This window comes from Spea bombifrons, chromosome 6, assembly GCF_027358695.1.
Source record: "Spea bombifrons isolate aSpeBom1 chromosome 6, aSpeBom1.2.pri, whole genome shotgun sequence".
Classification (NCBI taxonomy): Eukaryota; Metazoa; Chordata; class Amphibia; order Anura; family Pelobatidae; genus Spea; species Spea bombifrons.
In genome coordinates, this window is record NC_071092.1 from 24,474,410 (window position 1) to 24,499,359 (window position 24,950).

At 40.3% G+C, this 24,950-nt stretch overlaps 1 protein-coding gene across 2 annotated transcripts; it reads right to left on the minus strand.

Moving 5' to 3' along the window:
• Window positions 1-328: 328 nt before the first annotated feature.
• TMEM184B (transmembrane protein 184B) lies at window positions 329-24,158 on the minus strand. 2 transcript variants are annotated; one of them, XM_053469340.1, is made up of 11 exons: window positions 23,988-24,158; window positions 23,192-23,330; window positions 13,014-13,258; window positions 11,505-11,670; window positions 7,212-7,302; window positions 6,418-6,493; window positions 6,079-6,170; window positions 3,138-3,307; window positions 2,532-2,726; window positions 1,059-1,082; window positions 329-713 (listed from the first exon to the last, which is right to left on the minus strand). In XM_053469340.1, exons 3-11 carry the CDS (start codon window positions 13,239-13,241, stop codon window positions 475-477), a joined length of 1,281 nt encoding a protein of 426 aa, XP_053325315.1. In that variant the 5' UTR covers window positions 13,242-13,258; window positions 23,192-23,330; window positions 23,988-24,158; the 3' UTR covers window positions 329-474. The 2 variants fall into 2 exon arrangements, with proteins under 2 accessions (XP_053325315.1, XP_053325316.1); XM_053469341.1 differs by lacking the exon at window positions 1,059-1,082.
• Between the last annotated feature and the right edge of the window lie 792 nt (window positions 24,159-24,950).

Consider the following 24,950-nt stretch of genomic DNA (forward strand, 5'->3'; position numbering starts at 1 on the left):
ATTTATTTGTCGTCATTTTGCTGCTAAATTAGAGAATTACATTTTACAGACTGCTTCTGTAGGTTTACTAGTGTTTTGGGGATAACCATGGCTGGTATGAACATATAAAAGCCATAATAACACCCACTACTTGAAATCTGAGATTGCAGAGTTTGAAAAACAGTGCAAGTGAGATGGAGCTCAAGCCATGTAATCAACGGCCAGAACTTGGGAGTCTTCAAATACCTAATTACATTGGAAGTCAGAGCTGTAACCTGTCAGCAAGGCCTTTAACAATATCTCAACCTGACACAATCCTACTTGCCCAAAAACTACCAGGACTCCCATCTATGTGCATACGGGTCTTGTAAGCACATACATAGATTAGGAAAAAGCCTTCTGAAGGAGAAAAAGAAAACATTTAGCCAAGCTACAAGCGATAGATTGCTTGTCCCTCCTCCGACAGGGCCTTCAGGCCGTTTCTCCTATTATCAATCAGAACTCATCATCAGAGCTCAGGAGCAGGGTTTTCTCTGTGTCCCGGGCTCCTGAGAGACTCTGTGAGCGGGAAATAATTTGCCCGTTGCGCCAAGTGGTGCCCTGCTCCAAGGTAGACTGCTGAGTGTACTGCTGGTAAGCCGGAGAGAAGTTGTGGATAGCATCTTGTACGATGTCATGAGGGTTCATGGTCTCCTTCAGGCTGCTTGAAATGCTCTTCATGGGTGCACAGCGGCCTGCACAGGAATAAACGAGTTAAAATGCTGGTGCTTAGGACAGGTGGAGAAACTATATGTTGTAACCCAACGGTCAATACTCTCTTCATAACTTAAAAGGGGAAAACACCATCCAACCATAAAAAACTTTTTGCAAAAGACTACTTTAAGCCAATGTAAGGCTTGCATGCAATAATGCCAAAACCTTTAATGGTACATTCATTATGGTGCATTCATGTGCAAAGTATTTTAATTATTTAAAGAAAGACTACAATATTTCATGGAGTCATATTAATTAAATGGCAGGAATGAGAGTGTGTAAATAATAATACAGAGAGGGCAGCGCAGAGACAGAGCTATACCTACCATAGGGTCCATAAGTTGGAGCAGCTGCAGTGTACAACCAGGGCAAAAGCAACAGGGGAAAAGAGAGAGAAAGGACAGAAAGTAATACTGAGAAAGGTTACACAGCGGCATGATATCAGGAACTCAGATAATCTCGCACCCATCAGATGATGGTCACATGTTGAATGCATGTGGTGTTTGATCACAAGAAGCACATGCATTCCCCACCCTTTCAATGACATGACTTAGCACAATATCAACCCAACCACGTGGCTCGGTAAAACACAGCTACACAAAAAATAAGCAGCTGTGCTGCAGCTACAGTATATTTACACTTGGTTTAGACTTTATGACATGGCAGCTTGTGATGCTAGTTTTGCATGTGTTTTTTTATGATGATATTGGACTTTTACTTTTCATTGTGATCTGTGTGGTAAACAATGGAAGGAGAAACTGTTCAGACACTACAGCCCAGAGGTAATATCCACCGTTTACTTTAAAGCCAAAGCTCTGTTCAGCTCGATTACACCCTAAACCCACCACTTCACTTAAATTCACCATTCAGCACACAGAGCTCTTGGAGTGGGTGAGCCCACTGTGCATTCATGTTCTGCTCACAATATACCTGCACTGAACGCTGTCGCAGTAGATATCAGAGAGTACCTAACTCATCAGGTCCACTTGAGAAACTTGACATATTTCCTAATTAATCGTACCCCTTTTTTACTAAAATGCATTATTTGTAATTAGCCAGTAGAGCTGCATGTATTTAAATAGTCCAACAGTGACCACAAGGTGGCGTTCATTTTCCAACATATGTTATGTGTGATATGTAAAAGGGCTCTATTCATTTAATCTCGATTGATTAATCTCACATAATTGTTTTCTCGAAGGAAGAAATCCTACTGGCGGATATGAGCATGTTTGCTCAGTAAAAGTAAAGTGACACTCGAAACAATATGTACTACGCAAGAAAGAACAGAACATTAGATTTCTACTTTTCTTCTGATTATACTCCAGTAATAGGGGTTAGAGAAATCACGGTGCCTGTGTTGTGAGATATTTTGATTTATGATTAAGTAGGTATATTTATATATGTTGGATTGTAAATCCAGATATTACATAAAGCAGTTCATTGGAGTGCAAGAATGACTTGAAAAGTATTGAAAATAAGCCTATACACCGTGCACATATACACACACAGATATGTACACACGGAGTTGGCGACTGACTGGGTGGTCTCTGTATTTTTTAGATCATTGTGCAAGGTCACAAAAGTTGTAAAAAGAAACCTCAAAGAACAAACCAAAAGGGCTCTGCTGAATGAAGGTTCTTGTGAGATTACAAAGGCAGCTTGCCACCACGAGGGTGTGGAGACAGACGTGCCCGTAAGCATGTACAGACAAAATTGCATTTTGGTCCATTAAGCCAAAACAAGGGTAGACACATTTAGTGTGTGTGGGGGGGGAAATATAGAAAAAGGTTTACACTCACCATGGGCATCTAATCGCTTGTCTAAGTAAACCTTGTATGTAAATGCATAACGGAGGGCAATGGCTGCAAAGAACATCTCCACGCAGATAATGAAATTCTGATACCCTGCAGCCACGGTCCCCTCTCCGACCGTCACTTCGGCAGAGTTAATTTTGGGGATAGCACCACACTTTTCTAGTATAGCCAATAACATCCCTGGAAAGAGGAGAAAGAATGGAAATTAAATTTTAATCTGTATTTATAAACAAAGATTATAAACTAGAGCACATTTTGTCTGACTATCATAATGCCATGGGAAGGGTAGGGCAAATGGTCAGGGCCGATGTATTCTTCAGCAACACGCACTTCGGCCATTATATGTACTTTGCAGTTAGAGGCTGCAAACTAAAGTATTTGCAAAGTACTTTAACATGCATTATTTGTTATTTAACTGCCTTATGTGTGTTGGGCAAATAGTCAGTGATAACCCCCAGAAATTTTGAAGAATGGAAATGACAAATAGGAAACTCGTACACTTTGTATTTTAGTACAGATCTGCTAGTTAGATCTACAACAAGTACATAGAATACATAGCAATAAAAAAAGTACCAAAGGAATTGAAATCACCTTGCCAGAAAGACAGGAAAATGACAGACTTCACCATGAAGAACTTGAGCACGGGGCTGTAAGGACTGAGTAGTTCTCTTGTGGCAAAATAGAACAAGAAGAGTGCATATAATGCAAGGCTGACAGAGATGTTGTAAATAATGGTCACGTACAGGTACCCACTCGCAACGCTGAAATACAATATATGGTTATTTAGTTTCGAACCTTGTAGCATACAATAAAACTGTTACATAAATAAAACGGGCTAAAAAAAAAAAGAGTATATCGAACAAGGGGCGCAAGGACATGTGGAGAAAAAATAACAATACAATAGTGTAGCAAGTTCAAACAATATATCTGTGTGGTGTATATATAATGCACTCACAAGAGTAACTGGTAATAGAGGCTCATCAGATAGCAACTGATCTTGGCAGATCCTGAAATGTAGATGAAAAACCGCCAATAGTGCAGTATAGTAAAAGATATATTTAATAAGAAAAAAACTGGATAAACTCACAAGTCAGTTGGCACAACAGAAATGTTATGCTAAAAGCGCAATATAGAAACAAGCATCCAGCAGAATACAGGATATCCGTATGGAAAAAGATCTCTACGCGTTTCACCAAACTAGTTGGCTTCTTCAGGAGAAAAATACGAATAATATACAATACAAATACATTAAAAAGCATGAAAATAAAGCAAAGCTGCAGTCTATATGTCCTAGTCCGTTGGTTCCGTTTTTAAATGTTCCCGGCAACGTTCTGGCCCACTCGCGTCCTCAAACGATTACGTCATCACGTCCACGTATCGGCGTGATCACGTAGCTCCCATCGTCTTTTCCCAGCATCGTCTGCGGCGACATTTCGCCGCGATCGCGTCTTCACACGCACTATACCGTTCCCTCACCATTCTGTCCTTCCGAAAAGTATTTAATAGAGATGATTCAAACAACAAAGTAAAAAAAGTTCTCATTTATCTTTCGGACTTTTTCTTTGGGGGATTCCGGTCATCTCGGGCACAGGTATCAACACATAACATCCCGGACAAGGACAGAGATAAAAAATGAATGAATGGACATGTTGAAACGAAACAAAATAAACATATTGAGACAAAACAAAATAAATGTATTAAGGCCAATATATAAGGACCCAGAGAATGGTAAGTGTAAAGGTATATGCATAACATAAAAGAGGAATAAAATAAGAGAAAAAAATGAAGATAAAAAAGGTAGGAACAATCGAAGGTATAGAGAGAGAGGATGCATTAAATGGTGAATTGGATAAAGGTATAATAAAAATGTGAATAATTATATATTAAAATATGTAAAAGATGTATTAGTAAATGTAAGACTATATACAAATAGTATGTAAATGAATGGTATACTAAAAAATATAAAATGAATAAAATATGAAATAAATAAAAATGTGTTAGTAAATATAAGACTATATACAAATAGTATAGTATAGTATTTTTTTTTTTTTTTTTTTTTTTTTTTTTTACTATTTGTATATAGTCTTATATTTACTAACACATTTTTATTTATTTCATATTTTATTCATTTTATATTTTTTAGTATACCATTCATTTACATACTATTTGTATATAGTCTTACATTTACTAATACATCTTTTACATATTTTAATATATAATTATTCACATTTTTATTATACCTTTATCCAATTCACCATTTAATGCATCCTCTCTCTCTATACCTTCGATTGTTCCTACCTTTTTTATCTTCATTTTTTTCTCTTATTTTATTCCTCTTTTATGTTATGCATATACCTTTACACTTACCATTCTCTGGGTCCTTATATATTGGCCTTAATACATTTATTTTGTTTTGTCTCAATATGTTTATTTTGTTTCGTTTCAACATGTCCATTCATTCATTTTTTATCTCTGTCCTTGTCCGGGATGTTATGTGTTGATACCTGTGCCCGAGATGACCGGAATCCCCCAAAGAAAAAGTCCGAAAGATAAATGAGAACTTTTTTTACTTTGTTGTTTGAATCATCTCTATTAAATACTTTTCGGAAGGACAGAATGGTGAGGGAACGGTATAGTGCGTGTGAAGACGCGATCGCGGCGAAATGTCGCCGCAGACGATGCTGGGAAAAGACGATGGGAGCTACGTGATCACGCCGATACGTGGACGTGATGACGTAATCGTTTGAGGACGCGAGTGGGCCAGAACGTTGCCGGGAACATTTAAAAACGGAACCAACGGACTAGGACATATAGACTGCAGCTTTGCTTTATTTTCATGCTTTTTAATGTATTTGTATTGTATATTATTCGTATTTTTCTCCTGAAGAAGCCAACTAGTTTGGTGAAACGCGTAGAGATCTTTTTCCATACGGATATCCTGTATTCTGCTGGATGCTTGTTTCTATATTGCGCTTTTAGCATAACATTTCTGTTGTGCCAACTGACTTGTGAGTTTATCCAGTTTTTTTCTTATTAAATATATCTTTTACTATACTGCACTATTGGCGGTTTTTCATCTACATTTCAGGATCTGCCAAGATCAGTTGCTATCTGATGAGCCTCTATTACCAGTTACTCTTGTGAGTGCATTATATATACACCACACAGATATATTGTTTGAACTTGCTACACTATTGTATTGTTATTTTTTCTCCACATGTCCTTGCGCCCCTTGTTCGATATATTGTTGTGATACACTTGTGAGGAGTGTTGTTTTGGGAGCTGCAGAACCTGTGGGGAGTATATTTATATATTATTATTTTTCACTTCAGACACGTGAGGGTGTTATTTTTTCTTGTACCATTAAAAAAAAAAAGAGGTCAGATCTGATCCAGGAACAGCCAGGGCACACTCATGACAACACACAGAGAGATGGGTCTCACCCGTGCCACATAACTGCTCATCAGAAAAGATAACAAGAACCCTAGCATTCCAGGATCATTCCCCAGGTTCACTAGGATGATAAACTTACTTAAAGTCACCATCCTTGTACTTCCCGAAAGCTTGGAGTATCACTGTTATAGCTGCCATTAGGGGTTTCACCACGCAGAACTGCAGTGTAGCCTGGGAAGAAGAATAACTATTCATTACAAAACATCAGCGGATTTAAAGAGAAAATACGGTAATGAGAAGCATATGCATGCCGTATGTACGCCGTATTTAAGTGCCACAAGAAAGAAATACATATAAAGTTAGGAGAGGTGAAAGAGGAATAGGCCGATATCACTTTAACAGAAAGAAACAAAAAGGCACAAATATATAGAAAATTGTTTACAAAAATATTCTCGGTATGAATTAGGAGTTACCAAACCTGTTTACAGAAGCGTAAGAAGCCGATGGAATAGGTCTTTCCCCACAGACAGCATGTTCCATACATACAGCTGGACCTAAAGTTATCAATAGAAGCATAGAAAGAAAAGAAAAGGAAAAAAAAAGTCACAACTAAATTGTGCGATAAAGCTCCACGTGCCAGAGAAAACCGACAAAACCTCATATGTGTCTTTCTATTTATGCATCTAAAAATCGGGCTAAGATGAATTATAGGGAAATGTGGAGGCCGCACTATGTGAATAGTGTATATTTGTAAGCTAGGCTGTGCACCCAAGAGGCTGCTGTGCAGCAGGGAGAATACCTCTGGGGACATGAACAAACACTAGGAAGCAGGAAGAGACCAGAACATTACAATACTTTGACAGATACAGTTAAACAATGAGACGGTCAGTGGTCATGTTCAGGGGCATCTGCTCCAGGGCCCCTGGCAGTAACCCCCCCCACCACACTGCAGTGCAATATCTGTACTAGCCTGTAACGGTTGCCCCATAGCCCCCACCTGAGCTTTAGCCGACACTGACCATGTTAACAAGTTGGAATCACTTTTATATGAGGAGTCATAAACAAGTAACCGGACACAATAAAAACATTCCCTCTACATCACATACACACGCATCTCTAGCTTGTAGGTCATTACATGACAAATCTACACCCGTTGATGCATTAAACTTATTCGTCATGGTTACAGTCCGCAGCGAGCAGATGAAGTATTACATTACAGAATTAGTACTTATGGTATGGTTACGCATTTCTCAGCACATCAGTAGAACTCACTCGATAGTCTTTCCTCTGATTTCAGTCATTATGTTGCTCTCACCACCAAGGTATTCATAACAAAGGCTTAAGAAGTTGTAGATGACAAAAGCTGCAGGGAACAGAAGTTGTCACACGTCAACGATCATCACCTTAAACCTACTAATTGAAAAATTAGCATTTAATGTTGCGGTATGAGCAGAATTCTAACACAGATCACGTATACCTGCGATATCACACTCCCAGTCATTAGATGGTCTTTTATGATCCAGAAAGGGGTCATTTTAACCCCAGACACTCTTGGATTCTTCCACCACCACAGGCAAGCTACTGCTTGAGCGTCCCCCTAAAATCAAGTTTCCGTACAGGGAGCAGAAGGCGGAGGAGGAAGAACTGAGGTCTGTGCCAAATTTTACCAGTCGATTTGAGAATGGCTGGGCGAAGGTACATACAATCCCGGGGACAAGAAGGTATGTGCAACAGCACATTAGGGTATCTTTTTTTTAAATAAAACACAACAGGATTTGATTTTTAGCTAATGTAGATTCCCTTGAGCTTCATATTTATGGCACACGCAACTACAGTGGTGCTGGGACCTTTGGTTTTCTTATCGATTTATATAGCACCATTATGTTCGGCAGCGGTGTACAAAAGATAAAAGAACATAAGTAGGACATCACTTAACTTCCACTTACAGAAACAAAACCCGAAGACTGAAGGTCCTGCTCAAATGGGTACTTTGTACTCCATAACATAGCTATGATTTCTATTTTCCATTAGTTTATTTTAAGGATTGACAGTTTTTTTTTTTTTTGTTTTTTTTTTACCATTTGATGTATAGTCTAGCATTTAGTATGAATAGTATAAAAAATAAATAAACCAAACCATTTTGTATGATTTTGCTAGGATAATTGTCACTAAAAGTACTTAAATTGACCAAAATGCATTAAATACAAGTTTTTAGAACGAACATATGTTAGAGTTATCTTTGTGGCAATTATAGGAAAAATATTAGACGGCATACATTGCGATTCTAGAGTCTTTCATTATTTTCAGTATATGGGTTTGAAACAGTAATCAGCAAATAATACAATCAACAACACACAAAAGTATATATTTCTGGAAAGTAGACAACCAGGGGTATTTCACTGGGAATGTTTAGGTTATTGTTATACAGCCATTTGGCCACCAATCTTTGCCAAAGTTAGCCATTACCCCCCCCCCAAAAAACCCATGTAAGTGCACATAACCCCCCCCAAAAAACAAAGAAGTGTATTCAGCGACCCCTCCAAATTACAGAAATCCTCCAGATGTATAAATTATTGCATCATTTCTGAAATTTACAGGGCATGCTACATGACACACTGAAAATAAAGGGTTAAATAACATAATACACTATACCACAATCAGCACAATTCTATTTAAAAAAAAAAAAAAAAAAAAATTCTGAGCCTGCTGATCACTCTCTGGCTGATCAGCATCACTCATTCCCCGTGAACAGATCCACGCATTTAGTGACGCTACCGGAGTGAAGACATTCCCCTGCATCGGACGGTGTCGGGCAGAGGTGTGTGCAGATGCATGGAATGTCCTATGAAGGTTTTAATGAGTTACAGGAATTATTATTATTTTTTTTTTGAGGACTGGAGACAAGAAGACGAGCGCAGCAAGCCCGGTTGAGCATTCCACAAGAAAGGGGCAGCCTTTGTATACGAGCACAACAGGTAGATATCAGAGGACATGCAGAGTTCATAAGATGAGGAGAACGACTGGGCAGGTGTGGATTTGGGGATTAGTGAGGAGATGTAGGTAGGGGAACCCCTATGAAGAGCTTTTCACGTTATAGGAGCGCAGACAGCCGGTGAAAAGTCTGTAGAGGTATTAAGAGTGAAAGTTGAGAAAGATAAACCTGGCAGGAGCATTTATGGTGGATTGTAAGGGGGTTTGACTGGCATGAGGGAGACCAGCTAAGGCCCACTAGCAGTAGTCAAGATGAGAGATAATGATTTGCATCTTGTGTTAGGAATGGGCAAGTACAAGCTATGTTTACTGACTGGATGTAAGAGGGGAATAAAACGTCAAAGTCAATGGTGATGCCAAGGCAGCAATCTTGTAGGATGATGGGTTCCCCATTGACATTAAGGGAGACTGTTGATTAGCGTGGGGGGTGGGAATAAGTCTAGTTTTACGGGCAGGTATTGTAACCTCCTCATTAACTGGAGAGAACAAAGGGTAAAGGGTAAAGGAAAGGTGAAGGTTTGTGAAAAAGCAGAATTGCAGGAGGGAGACTGTGCAATCTAATTTTGTGTTGTAAGCGGTGGTGGTTACAGTATGTAGTCGTCTAGTAGTCACTTTTTTGGTTCGCCATAAGTATACCTCGTTGGTGGGTAGCGGATGCTCTGATTTACTTGCATAGGTCTGACTTGTTCCTATTGGGAATCCGCACTTTTGTGAATGCAGAGCAGGATTTGGTCCTTGGCGCTAAAAGGAATCGCTGAATGTAAAAGTCTACCTCTTGAAAATGTACAACTTGGCCTTTGGCTATGGAATAACAGCGGGCAAAAAACCCTTTCTCTGGCTGGTTAGATGACAACATAAGATGTTTGTTTTGTCCCCTGTTCTTTAATACATGAAACCAAGCTATGCCATTGATCTAGTCTCATCCCTTGAACACCTGGCTTAACATGATAAATGAAGCAGATGTTCCAGAGAACAATAATCTGTGTAAACAGCAGTAGTTTTAGCTTCAAAGTATGATGCAGCTGGTAGATCACATCAGAAAGTGTCATTTACTCCATAAGCAACAAACAGCGCACGATAATATACTCAAAGCTTGCTTGTGCTGGTTAATATTTGGCATATATATAATATAATCGGCAGAGGCAGACAAAACCTATGGTGGGCACTAGGTAGCCCTTGTAGACATACATGTTTACCAGGGAAAGTCAGCGACAATATCACACATCCACCAAGCCTGCAGATAGTGAAGGTTTATTAAAATATAACTAAATAAAACAAAATTGAATATTATGCTAAACTACATCACCGAACTGAATTCATTTCCCCCTTTAAGGATGCACACTAGTGATTAGCTACACTGGAAAAGACCCAAAACCCAACGCTGGATAAACCGGGGAGATCACGACTGACAGCCCGAACAAAAACATATATGGTATATGGTAGTACAGGTGAGGAAGCATGGGTCACAGAATTGTGGCGTTCAAGGTGTTTTTTTGGGCTCATTGTACAATGTAATGAGTTTATAAAAGCCAAGGCAGAAGACTGACAAGGTCAGGAATGTGGAGAAGAAGGTCGGGTTATGATTGCGTACGGCAGGTTATCACGGCTGATCGAGATGCTTTCTGCATATACCCTGTACAGCTGTACTGCTCCCCATGGAGTGCTGATATGGTGATAATGGCATGTTGCTAGGAGACAGCAGGAGCCATGTGGCCACGTCCAATCATGAGATCTGTCAATTCATTTTTTTTTTTTTTAAACACAAAACGTATATTTAAATAAACTATAAAGTGATACAGTATATAAAAAGGGTTTGGATGAGCAAATAATTCACCTACATCAAGTACACTTACAAGAATAACTAATCTCCAAATTATACTTAATAAGTAATGAGGCAAATAAAGATTTTGGTTACATTTAAATATCTCGGGGGCTCTATCTATTATTTTACTGAAAAGTTACAAGTTCAATTGTACTTCAAGTCTATTCATCAAACGTGTCTGCAGGAGAGGAGATCATTTTGATCCATTCCCCTGTGCATGATGAAGGGCCGACCCAATGAACATACTTGCAAAGGGGTGAGCTGGCCCTGTATAATGGATAGTTAACTTTGGAGAATTGAAGTTCTGTCACTGATTTTACTATGCCTTTTTGAAGGGCCACTTCAGGCATGCGCTACATAAGGCAAGCTCAGTAAGTTAAATGCATGTACATATTACCAATCGTACCGTGCTGTAGAACACGATGGTGCTGTATAATGAATAAGTACAAACTCCCTTTCCGTACAAGGTTCTTTATTTGAGTAACGAGTGATAAAAATAGCTCTGGCAAACGCCATAACGGCTACACTTTGGGTCTAGCACCACCAGCCTCTTCAAGGGAAATCCGGGTGACATTTCTGAGAAGGCAATGTGACGTTAGAGCGTACCATCAATAGTTTGCAAGCCTAAGTGCAGCAGATATTTTATTCTGGTGCGAAGAGTTAGAACCATCAACGTCAGATGGTGGCCCTCCACCATTGATTACAGTATTACTGAAAACAAGAGGGTACCTCTATTATGGTAGTAAACTTACCTTCATAGCAATCCCTGACTGTGTCAAAGTATACATAGTACTGGTCATTAGTAAAGAACAAGAGACTGAGCCAGGAGTCGAAGGCGTATATCGGGACAATGAAGAGGATCCGTACAATGTGTCTCTGCTCATTAGGGCAACTGTAGGATCGTAGATGCATATATATCTAGGAAGAAGGAGATGATGATACTTAAAATCAACTACAATGCATTTTATGAATACACACCCCAAAACAAATAGCAAACCAACTGTAAATATTAAAACATTAGCATCAATATAAAGTGTTCTTGCTTTTGGACATAGACAACTAATTTTAAAAGGAAAGTGCCCCCCCCCCCAGGCTTTCGCATAACTATTTATTACATTTACATTTGTTTTTCAATCAGTGAAGCTGCTGCAGGATTTAAAATGGATTATTTATAGCGGACAAAATAAATGAAGAGGTCATTAAATGGAAACTACACGCACAGAATGTTGGAGTGTATTCTACCATTGAGCATACTGTTAATTAGCTTCCAAATTAATTCCAAACATCCATTTACTCTCCGGATCTCTAAAATGATGCATCTGCAGACCTCATGTGTTCTTTTACATGTCTAACACTATTGAATCATGTGGCCTTGATCATATGCACCACCAATAAAATTCAAACACCCCAGCTCGATGGTTTACGATGCTACCAGCTACACATGTAGATGGCAACAGGTATAAAAGGCAACAGCCTTAAAATTACAAGGAAAAGCAGCAGAGATTTGGCTCCACGTCATTCCCGGCACACCTGTCTCCTGTTGCTTGGTTCCCGCCAGGTTGCTAAGTGGGTAGCTGAGTGTTACGTGATCCATATATGCACCTGTCTAAAGGCCATGAGGTTTTGGGCTCACAGTATTGGAAGGAAAGTATATAAAGGAAAGAAACAGAAGCACCTCGGCACAATCCTATTAGCACCTCCTTCAGTTTTTGTTTTATTACATAATCTTATTCCAAATGCAACTTTGTAAGCTTTGCACTCTATGGAGATACACTAGATATTTACTGTAGCTGGAAACAAATAACGTTTTGGTTGTAATCAAAAAGGAGTGCTTTTAATACGGTAAAGGTTTGCTGCACATCTTACACGGCCAGACCTGACCGGTTTCAGAAATTATTTGACGGAGGAAGGAACAGAAACACGTCAGCATTCAGCCCCATCTAGTCTGCCCGTTTTTCCGGATGTAAGGGGTAGCCATTTTGATTTAAAAATGTTAAATTTAAATTCCCTCGCTGTATTACGCTCTACAGGTTTTGCAAGGAAGCTGCTCCACTTATCTACCAACTGCACCACAAAGCAAAGCTTCCTTACATTATGTCTAAGCGCCTGACTTTTGTTCTAACATTTCTCCTAAATTGAAATAAAGCAACCTCCTGATAAAGGGCCAATCTATAGCGAGCTCCCCCTGCAAGCACTTGGCCAGACATGATACAGGGTTAATGCAAAGTTTTTTTTTTGTTTTTTTTTGACTACCCGGTTACCTGGTGGCCAGTGATGAGCAGAGCGGTCCAGACAAAGAATCCCGATATAGCCTGAGCAGTGGTCGTCATAAGAAACATGGGCTGCTCCATGGCAAAGGGCTGCTCTTCTGGAGTCCTGGAATAATTAGGGCTGGCGGAGATTGCAGTCCCGGGAATGGTAGCCGCAGGTGCTCCAGTGGCCATGCCTGTACCCTGCTGTGGGAATTCAGCCAGGTTGGACACAGTCATAATGTCCTGTACGGGAACTAAAGAAACAAAAAGGACACAGTCATTTTTAAGCACTTTTTATTCAAGGAAAATGGACTTTGGAAGGATTAGTCATCTTTTAGGATGACACTTCATGGCAGAGACATGCACCCAATACAGATTCACCAAACACTGAAACTATGGGAAAATTGATTAAAAAGAAAGTGTGGTTTAACCTATTCATGGTCCATTGGCCTACACAATGCACTACAATGGAACCTACAAGAGATGCATTGTAATAACGAGTGGGGTATTCTTGACAAATTGGTACAAGAGCCAGAATTACAAAGGTTAACCACATTAATATTTAATATACATATTGCCATTATATATATATAATGTATATAAAACCACACACAACCTGGATTTATAATCATATCAAGATTACAAAACAAATTATATGATTCATATGATCATATGAGAGGTCTATGAAATCAATCCCCTTTAAACAAGCCTTCAGTGTATTTAGCAGAAGCAGCAAGTTACAAAGAGATATATGCAGTTAGTTAAACATCAGAACGCTTCTGTTATATGAACGGAAACCAGGAATCACCGAAGTTCATTAATGGAAACTTGACAGAGTTTGCGTTTCAGCTCCTTGACCTTACTTTACATTATGAAAGGCCAACTGTAAGCTTCTGCTTCAGGAACCTCCTTTATTGGGTGGGAAAATGTCAGGTCCCCACAAAGTAGACAACTATTCACTCGTATTGACTGTACCCAAACAGGTATGATTTTGTCAGGACACAGCACAGAACAATTGCAAGGTATGAACAGATGTACTTCCACAAAGTAGCAGGAGAAGCAGGTTATTGCACAACCTCATGGCAGGGATAAGACGCTCATGGTCAGATTGCCTCCCCTCTCTTCGGGTGGTGCGGCCAACGAGAGGGGCACCTACTCTTTCCATGTTGTCCTAAGAGGAGCTGAAGCTAATCTGAGACGCTCCTGCTTTGTCCATGTTCATCAATGAGGATTGGCACCCCCCATCTTCACCTGCTGGGCACCAGCTCTCCCACTGTGCCTCGCTTATCCTGCCTCTGGGCCCCTCTGCTTTTGGTGTGGTTTTTTTTTTTGTGTATCCACAAACTGGCAGACACAAGGTTGTTACAGTCCGGTGCATACTATAAAAAATGGTGTGCATTTCAAGGAGTATTAAAATGGTGTGTTAATACTATAATTTCCCTCAATTTAATACCCCATACAGTCCCTTTCGGCGCATGCGAGGAAACGTATAGAAGGTTTCTCACGAATCCCTCTTTACATTTGCATGGAAGAAAACATTAAGGTAATAATCATATGCACTAAAGTGTATGGTTGTAGGAGCGTCCTTTTAAATATGAGTTTTTGGCACAGAAATAGGATAGAAGCTGATTAATCATTCAAACAATATACAATTTTAAACACAAAGCATTTGGTCAATTTCAATATTGTTTCAATTATTTTTGCCTGCCTTAAAAATCTCTCAGTGTTATTCCTGTAGAGACTGTCTGCCATTCTCTAGGAATGTTCGGAGAGACGACATATTTAGATTCTGCAGTCCCCACGGTAATCCTCCAGGAACAGTCATTCAGACTCTGGCACACAAGGACAGGACATTCGTTTAGCTATTCGATGAGCCCAAGATATACCAAACGTAACGCCATCTGTTCAATTCATCCTCCTCTCACTCAACACTTACCATTAATCCTTGTGTTTCTACAAGTAACGCGCTGAATTGGGCTCATTTGCCAAGTACAACGTAATTTAACTACCTAACACAAATGTATTTTACTATAAGCGATGCACAACGAACTTCAATCATCATTCCCAACGGCACCAAGACACCGGATATAGTGAAGAACCACCGGCCATAAGCGCCACAAAGGCGGTCCATGTTCCGGTGTTACAATCACGTTTCATTTCTCACGGAACTACATAAAACAACAATGCGTGTAAAATGCCAGCATTCAAAGGAAATGAAGCCGTCATTTTCAGATGCTTAAGTGTCTTTTGAGAGGTCACTGTTGGTGACAGGGTGTTCACCATAGAAAACCAGGTGGTGCTGTCTTAATCCAGAACCAATTAAAGGTGCTATGCAATGTTTGGGCTACAAGGGCCGCTAATTACAGAAGACATTTTTAGAACTAAAATCGGAAAAGGAATCTCAGCCTCCGAATCAAGAAAACCACTGCAGGGGATATCATCATCAATGGGTATAGCTATATCCACATTGCATATCGTAATATTGCATGTTACAAATGTTCATGCCATTTGCAGAGATACCATTTTTTTTTTTTTTTTTACTTAGCATACGTGTATACAGTACCAAAAAAAACAACTAATAAACGATCTACGGTGGTCTGAAAACAGAAATAAAGTCCAGGAAGCTGGGCTTCACCTAGAGAAAAACTTCAATTTGTAATTTAGTGTTGTTGCCACTTAACAAGTAATGATCACACTGAATACAATAATCAGCCATGCTCTGTTAAAACGAGAATACCCAGTCCTTACTATGGGGGGCGGCGAAAGCGGGGCTTTTCTTACTAATAATCATTAATAAATGACAGGACAACTGCAAACACGCTAAAAGGCAGCAACGTCTGCCACATCCAGCCAACGAGCCACAAGTTGCCTTCTCTGGGCTAAAGGGCAGAATGCGGAAAGTAATTAATTTAATATGAAACTCTGCATTTTTAGCTTACATTATCTTTACTTTGGTTCACGATGACATGACTGATCTAGTTCCAGGTAAAATGTTAATTGCTTTTGTGCCTGCCTGTTTTAAAGATCGCCCAGGTGAACGTTTCATGAGATGACCAAGTCAGAAGCCAGGAACCCCCATAATGCAGTGAGTAAAAAAAGTCTTTGTATGATTAGGGGTGAAAGGGTAAATCAGTTTGAAAATGTGCGTCAACAAGCTGACGTTCTCTCTCCCATCTCCTCGCCTTACAGCCGTAAACAAATCAAATGTATTTAGTTACAGAAAATAAATTTTTATATATTACACACACACGTAACATGTGGGAAAAGCGACTGATCCGCTTCAACAGAAGTGGCAGCAGCTAGCGGGCACTAATACCGCGTCAGCTTGTCATCCTATTGTGTGAATCTCCATTAATATTTTAATATAACGGCGGGGGCTTTCTATTGTGTTGCCCGAAAGATGCACCTGTCTCTATCTATAAAAGCATAAAGTGCCGTGCTACACTGGTCATAAAATGCATGAACACAAGCATTGTTTCAATCCAATACGGTTAACTATTACTTTATGAAGGGTTACAACATACGATATTGGAAGTGCTCCCAAAGGGACTGTGAATGTTGTTGCTAAACACGTCAGCAAACACTTATTTTGCATTTACAAACATGCAGCACACGCAAAAAGCACAAAAGCAAGGCAAACCCCAGGCGCACAGGGACAAGAAAAGTAAAAATGTTTTAAAGTTAAATCAGTGAAACGGCATCATGGAAGCCGTAGTCCCAACCCAGCTGCAGAAGGTATCGGTCGGCTACCTCCGGAATAGACAATTTCTTACAGGTCAGGCTTCGTATGAAAGGACAGACTCCCGTCTTTCAATCACCAGTTTCAGGATGATTACACAAACCATGCGCAGACAGATTACAAAGCAAGTGTAGGCAAACTACTATTATATATTACGGGAAAAATAGGTCACATAGCTGGGAGTCAATCACTCCGGCGACAAAAGGTCTCTTTCTTCTCTCTCGCTGACCATTTGCAGGCACAGGAATTTAAGGTTAACATTCAAAACATGTGTATACGGATCCCTTTCACAGAGGAAATAAACCCAAAAACGCACCTATATATATAGTGCTTTCCCATAGGGCCTACACACTTTTCCAGGTTGTTTGGTTGTGTTGGAGGTAAAGCGAGTTTTTACTACATAATATACACAGAACCAAATAAAGCTTTATTGCCACATTATTTTTTTTCATTTTTTTTTTAGTAGGGAATATGGTTATTGGAATCCGTTTCCCAAACCATTATCCATTCAGAGCTTCTGTTATTTCACGACAAGATTACTACTAACAAACACAAACATTAGCTATCGGATTCGCAGGAAAGCGGTTAAAATAAATACAGTATCAGAGAAAGGAGATTACAAAAGGAGAACAGGGGGGGGGGAAATCAATGATTTAGAAAGGTCATTCACTATTCAGCGATTAAAACGCTAAGAACCTCAGAGGAGACATTCTATGCTCTATTAATTAATCCTTCAGAGAGATTTATGCGAAGCTTTTAACGTGTCAGAGAACAGGACAGGGGGATTTGTAAAACGGCAACATCCTTTGGTATAACGGACTCCTGCCCTGAGAGACTGACCTGCAAGCAGTCACCACCAGACCCCATGATGAATATGGCGGGAAGCCCTCACGCACTGTATGACCCGAAGCGGACGATCCACTTACTGCAGTTACCACTCAGGCTCATCTCAGGCTCCAGTAACCAAAACCAAAAGTTTTAACAATAGCCGTCTAGTCACAATTCTACAGTAGACGTAAAACTCTTGCTGACACACACACACTGATTTTATATATATATTATATATATACATACATACATACATACATACACACACACACACACTGATTTTATATATATATTATATATATATATATATATATATATACATACATACATACATATATATACACACACAGATTTAAAAACATGTCATAACACTTCACTGTGTTACAACGTAACTTTCACGCATTAGCATTTCATGGAATTGTAAAGTGGTCTTCTAATGGTCATCAGGATTACCTCGATGTTCATGGGCGTACCCCTCAATTGCTGAGGTTCTCCTGTCTACATCCTTGAGCTAATAAAGTCTCCATCATCGTTCAATGTTCATTCAGTTCATTCGCACGCCCACCCGACGACAGCTCTTCTTGCTAGCTAAAGCGCGTGGCTCTGCCTTGAGTGCACATCCACATCTTGTGTTTATCTTCCAGCTTCCTCCAGAGATGACTTTTTACTCGGCGTTCCTCCCCACCCCCATAAGTGTTGGACATGTTTTGCCTGTTTCGTTACCTTCAATGCATTTCTCGTTCAGGGTGCAATTGCCTTAGGGGGGAAATTCTAGAGATGTGGTATGCCGGTGAAACCTGGAGTAAAGCAGTGTTTTTGGCGTATACCCGAGACCATTTACCTTATCACCATAAATAAAGGGAAGAAAAGAGTTCAGCTAATGTAGCGTCAGTGTGTAAAATTCCTTAAACACAAGTTGCACAGCATACATGAGCCGAGGTGTTTCTTCTACAGCTGTTTTGACCTTGTTAGATCCCATCCATACAGGATAGGAACAGCTCTGCGCCAATATCTTGTTTTCAATGCGGCTGTGACAGGGCTTTACCAAAACACGGGACATACTGACATTGAGGAGAATACGCAAAATGACGACACACCGCAGAAACAAGGAACATTTCATCCACAAGACCCCAACTCAGCCCAAACTTATGAACAGAGACATCTAGAAATATCTAACAGCAGTCGTGGTTTCCCTGCCCAGCACTCTAAGCTACGGACACTCGCATGAAAAAAACAGATGGGATGTATGAATGAAACGCAAAATGAGAGGATTAAATGAAAAAAAAGCCTGGATTGTGCCAGGCCAATTTGGGTTTGCAGAATGCGGGTCAAAACAATCCAAAAGGTATTTAATAGAGCAGAAACACAGTGGCATCACTGGCCGCGTGTATTTTCTTATTGACGGATTAATTTATTTCGGAAACCATTTCCAAGCATGAAGCATTAAGAGTAGCAACTGCAATACGCCCTAAATAATAAAGTACAGTCAGTGATGTTGTGTACGTCGAAAAAAGTCCCGGTGCCTGACAAGGTCATGATATACGCATCAACCCTTCCATAAGCATGGGGGCCGTTTAAAATCCACTTAAAACCTTCACGTGCTCGCTGTCCTGCTATCTCTTCCGCTGACACACAGTACTGTACTGCCCATCAAGGTGTCAGATAAGGCATAGAAAACGTGGGGGGTGAATGAGCACAAAGGAGAATCTTATAAATATAATGGTAAATGAGGGGAGGGCAGAGATAGGGCTTTAATAACAAACAACTATCTATATAAATCCCACATATAAAAGAAACATTAGAAAAGAGCAAGGTGCCACCGCAGTAGACATCGCTTACAACAGTCATCAGATCAAACCCAACATAGTTGAAAGGAGGTCGAAGGAATGCAGATTAGGTTTTATTCCTGCAGTTGGATTAATATTCCAACAGAGGATTTTCCTTCTACATAACAGACAGAACCGACGGCATACAAGCTTATCCTGTTTTTTTGCGTAAACATGAATTCATCAAACAACCTACATGAGGCCTAACATTTTGATGACTGTGCAACGTATCCTTTATTATTGTAAAACTTTGTTCTTCAGCGTAAAAGAATCACTCAGACGCAAATATAATGAATCTTAGATTAAATTTAACATATATTTTAGTAATCATTCTGTGTGTTTTTGCTTTGACTTTAGAATTTAAGAAAAAGATTAGAGGCCATTAAACGCTCACAGTTAATTTTCCCGCTAGGGGTCACATTTATATTGTCAGTAGGGTACCCAGCAATGGGTGCCAAGTAGATTTTTGTTACTTGAGGCAAAATGGCCGGGAAACGTGAAGTTTTGTATGAGCAGGTATGCGTGATTAAGGGAATGAATAAGTATATGAATGTTTGTGAATGGGTGTGTGATAGCATGGATATGTAAGTGTGTAGGGGGATAGCATGGCATAGGGAGCCTGTAATCACACTCCTATCATAGCCAGGCATACCGACATTCCAGCATGTACTGGCTGACTTAGGATGATAGGAGTGTTATTGAATTGTTTTTGTCCAATTTTGGTGTGTTACGTACTTTTAATAAAAGTGTGCGATTGATTTTTTGACTCCCATTGGGGCTAGATAAGCTACTAAGCATGAGTAAGGAGGACACTGGCGTATGAAATCATTTTGTTTTACTTTTATTAGATATTGATTTAGAAAACCTGGAGTTCCAATGCAGGCATTCCACTGGCACAATCATATTGCATGACACACTATAGTCCTCATCATTACAATGTTATCAGATGTGACTCATGCCGTACCTTTGAAACTAATCAATATCTGCAATTATCTACAGCATTAGAAACAAACTTCACATCCATCACTGCAATCATTACCATATCTGGGAGCATGGACTGCCATTCAAATATTACAGCGGAGATGACTAAATTGAAAGCATGAAGTTAACAATTAATTAAAAGCAACCCCTGGGAATCTGAACCCTGCTGAACTTAATCAACAGATCTTCAGAACTTTTTTGGGGCTGGCCCAGATACACGGGCTACACGTAAAGAGGAATTAAGCCCCAACAGCAAAAGATTAATTTCTACAATAACAATAAACAGAACATATACCCCATAAAATGTGAACGTTATTACGCTACAGGCTCGCCAACTGAACATTTTATTAATAACTCTAATCAAAAATACTATTAGAATCAAGGAGGGCAAAGGCTTTTAAGTCAGACACTGGTACCAAAGCAAGTTATTCTTGTCATAGTGCAATAACACAGGAAATTGCAGATAGCTAAAATGTTATTTTAATTGCATTTGTAGAAGCTTAGAAGAATCCGGCACCATAGGATAAGTACATGCAGCAGGAGTGTCCATTGGAAGCGTACTGGCTTTATATCATCTGCTGGACAGCCACGTATCCTACATGAATCACAAGTAACCAGTGTATTGACAACGGTCAACATGCTATTCTGTGTCGCTCATCAAGGGGAAAAAATGCGACTTGTACATATGATTTCAATCCTTTGTCTCTATACGGTGGAAAAAAAACAAAGAACCGTAGCAATAATAAATGTTACGGGAAAAGAAACACAGAGCCTTAACTAAAGGAGGAATCTATTTCTAGCTCAGTCACAGCTCATCGCTCAGTGCTTACACAGAGGTGTAACTTATCCAGACGTGTTCCATATTACCTCCAAGGCAGGTAATGAAAGCCACCGAACGCTGACAGGTGTGCTCAAAACACACAAAAGCTGAACACACATAAAAGGTACTTCTCAACCACACAGAACGTGTCAGTGTAGACTTGTCAATATTTACCGGCACGCTTTGCATGGGAGTTGTTTCCACAAAATATACGCTCAGGAAGACAAATACTATTTATTTTTAAATGGATTGTGCAGCATATCAAAAGTCCTAGCATACTGTCATACAGCAGAAAGCATGAATTGTATAGGCAGGTTGTGCCTGTTGGGCACACAGAACTGGGCTTGGAGTGGAGCAGCCTCTTTTGTTTAGTGGAAACCTATCCTGTTCAGCGGAGATTGACCTTAAAAGACACCAAGGTGACCTAGTTATATGATGGCACAAGGAACCGTCAACTGGCCCAAACCAATGCTGTGACGGACTTTACAAAGAAATTATAATGCCAGCAACAATAAGCATTTATGATAAAAGTTCCAGAAAGAAAGAGCAAAGATAGGACATCTTACACAGAAATATAATGTAGGTCGATACAAAGAGCTGCCTAGAGAGACCTTTCCATTGAGGACACAAAGGGCTTTATTATTACACATATGGCTTCAAGCTACTGAATTCATGATGCATTATTTCCCAGGCAACTTTCTCCGGTAAAAACAGCTGAGCTCGTCCCGCAAACATCTACCACTTCTGCCGAAAGACTGTTCCACTTATCTGCCACCCTCTCAGTATTGTGCAACCTTACATTCTATTTGTATATTCTATGGTATATTACTGTAATCCCTGCCATTAGCCATGGCGTACAAAGTTGCAAGCTTTCTTAGTATAAATTTCTATTATATTTTCATGTAAATATGGACTTCTACACGCCTTAAAATACACAATTTGGAGGAGTAGACCGCTTCTTTAAAGTGGATCTAAGACTTCTCGAATTCTACAATTCTATACATTGAATAAAGCCATTCGGCTATCATGTGCATGAACGGTGACTTTTAAACTACCCTTAAAATAATAAAACTGATGAACGAAAAGCACAAGCTATTGGTAGTTTTAATTGATTACTTTGGTTATGTTGAGGCATGTGATGACAATCCCCCTTTTCTCACATTACCATGGAAACTGGAAGCAAGATGTCTGCGTGCTACAGAATATTTTAAGTACACCAATACAAGCTGTCAATCACAAGACAGGACCGACTAGAAAGCAGAGAAAATATCTACGTAAGTGAAAAATGTCAGTCTACATAGTAATACAAATTCTATATACATGCCTGACGATTATTGTATTTATTACTATAATGCTTTGTTACAAAATAACGTTGCCTATGCTTGCGTTCCACAATAACTAAGTTATTGCATACGCTGTTCTTACCACGTGCACCGATCACGCAAGCAAACAGAAGTCTCACAGCTATTTATGGAAGCCTATATGAGTAGTGGAAGAACAGCTTATAAATAGATAACAGGACCACGGCACATACAGCAACCATATGAGATGACAAGAGAATTAACACTCGCAGCAAAACACTTTGCTTCATCAACTAGCATCCCCGATCCGCTGCCATTTAACGATGTTTTTCTAGCCATGTATTATTATTATCATCATCATCTTTTATTCATACAGCGCTTCTTTTAATAAACACATTCAAATGGTACGACAAAACTAGAATTCACGCGCTAGTATAGGTTCAATTATTATTATGTATTGTTTTATATAGCGTCATCATATTCTGTAGCGCCGTACAATGGTTTAGATCACTTTTTAGGTCACTCGTGGACAACGTATAGCGATAGAAACTATATTGCTCGTGGTTACGCTGCATTCTTCTCCCATCATTACATTTAACATTTTAGACATTCGTTTCCAGTTGACTTGATGCCAGCAAGCGCTGTAATTCAAGCCGCTATATTTACTTATAGGTATTCGAAGGCCTTCTTACCTGTGAAACTAGATGCTCAGGGACTGAAGCCAAGGGGCAACAGAAATGTCAGCGTAAAGCAGTATCCCTGCCAGGAGGAAATCAGGAGCCCATGTCTTCCAGATGTAGCAGCTTCAGTTCTGCAAGACACTCGCTGCTCCTGAAATAATAAAGGAGGGAAAGTCATCATTCAGTAAATGAAGACAGCACCGGGTCTGAGGAGGCAAAGAACAGTAGGGGCTGATTCTGACATGGGGCGGGAGGCCTCTGGAGCAGTAAGAGTACGAAATACACCTCAATTACACACAAAACACACAATACAGGCAACTCAATGACAGGGAGGGGCAACAGCTGCAACTACAGATACTTAAAGGGGCTGCCTGGGAATAATGGGAGTTGTGCGTACGACGCAGCCGGACAGGCGTGACTTTAGGCTGTGTGAAAGGGGTCTATAGAACCACCTAAAGCTGACAAGCACCCACAAGAACATTCAAATGGGGACGGTTGAATTAATGAGATTAAGCACAGGAACTTCTCGAACAACTCTTCGAGGCCTCGAGCGCCAATGAAAAGTCAGAGAATCCAGCGCAATGGGAGGGGCGCTAAGCCCGCGATTGTGTAAAGCATCGAATTCCAGCCAATGAGAGGCCAGTATCCAGGGCAATGAGACTCCTTAAGACCCCAACATACTGAAAGAAAGATGTCGCGTGCTAGGGGCAACCAATCAGAGCAGATTGCCCAGGGTCTTCTTTTCACGGAATCCCGGGCGCGAACCAAAGTCGATTTCGGGGGGAGGGGGGTAAAGGCAGGTTCTCACCAGCTGTTGACATTTGTCCGATACTGAGGTAATATGCCGCTGGTGTAGCGCTACGTGCTGGAGACGCCCGAAATACAGTACAAGCGATGCTATACGGTATTTCGCTTGTGTGATGCAAATCCTCCGGCTCCCGCTATCCCGCGCATGCGCCGCTCGCCGGCATTCCGTACCCGTGCCTAGGTGGCTCTGTTTGCATGGTACGTCACACGGAGAGTGCGAAGCACAAACGTCATCGGATCCCTGCAGTCCCCTCCCAGCAAGCAGTTGGGCGGGGCTAACCGTGACTCCTCTTAAAGGCAAGGCCACTTTTTAGGTAGGGTGGTTTCCACAGTAACAGGTAGATACGCGCAATGTATTTCGTGTGAGCAGCGTACATACATCTTGTGTTCATCGCTAAGAAAGGCACTTTTATAGTCCTATCCTGCTGGGAGCTCACATTGCTGGCTTTGATTGAAGCGCAGTGTTCTACAGCCTTAGAAATCACAATTATTTGAATATGAAAGGCAGTGTTCATCCAAATTCGTATTATGCGCTTCAGACTGGTAGCTGGCTCCTTTTCCACCCTAGGCAAGCACAAAAAATTGGGCTCTTACACGTTTACACTCCCCGGCGTCTGAGTGTCGGAAGGTCACATGACCCCCGACCAGGAATTGGAACGGCCGCAGTTCATGGCGGACTTTTTCACAGTTTCTGGACTCCGCAAAGGCCACTAAATTGTTTTTATTTACTTAAAACAATACTAAATAGTCTGTTTTGGTGCAAATCAGCCTATACGCTCTAGGCCCAAAATGGTGACATTAATGTGTACGTATCATCAAAACACACACATCCTCTCCCCTTACAAATGGCTGCCCATACACACACATTCATGTTTTCCCTTGCACATAAGCATCCTGGCTTACACTTGCCCTTGCATCCACACACTTGCTCTTCATCCCCTATTTCTCTCTACCTTTCCCTTTT

Bases quoted from the DNA above. Each gene is read 5' to 3' on its own strand.
- TMEM184B (XM_053469340.1), bottom strand. From the start codon at position 13,241: ATGACTGTGTCCAACCTGGCTGAATTCCCACAGCAGGGTACAGGCATG. The intron at 6,171-6,417 runs GTTTGGTAACTC...TCTTCTTCCCAG, and splicing joins TCTTACGCTTCTGTAAACAG to GCTACACTGCAGTTCTGCGT. The intron at 2,727-3,137 runs GTGATTTCAATT...TCCTCTTTCCAG, and splicing joins TTTCCTGTCTTTCTGGCAAG to GGATGTTATTGGCTATACTA.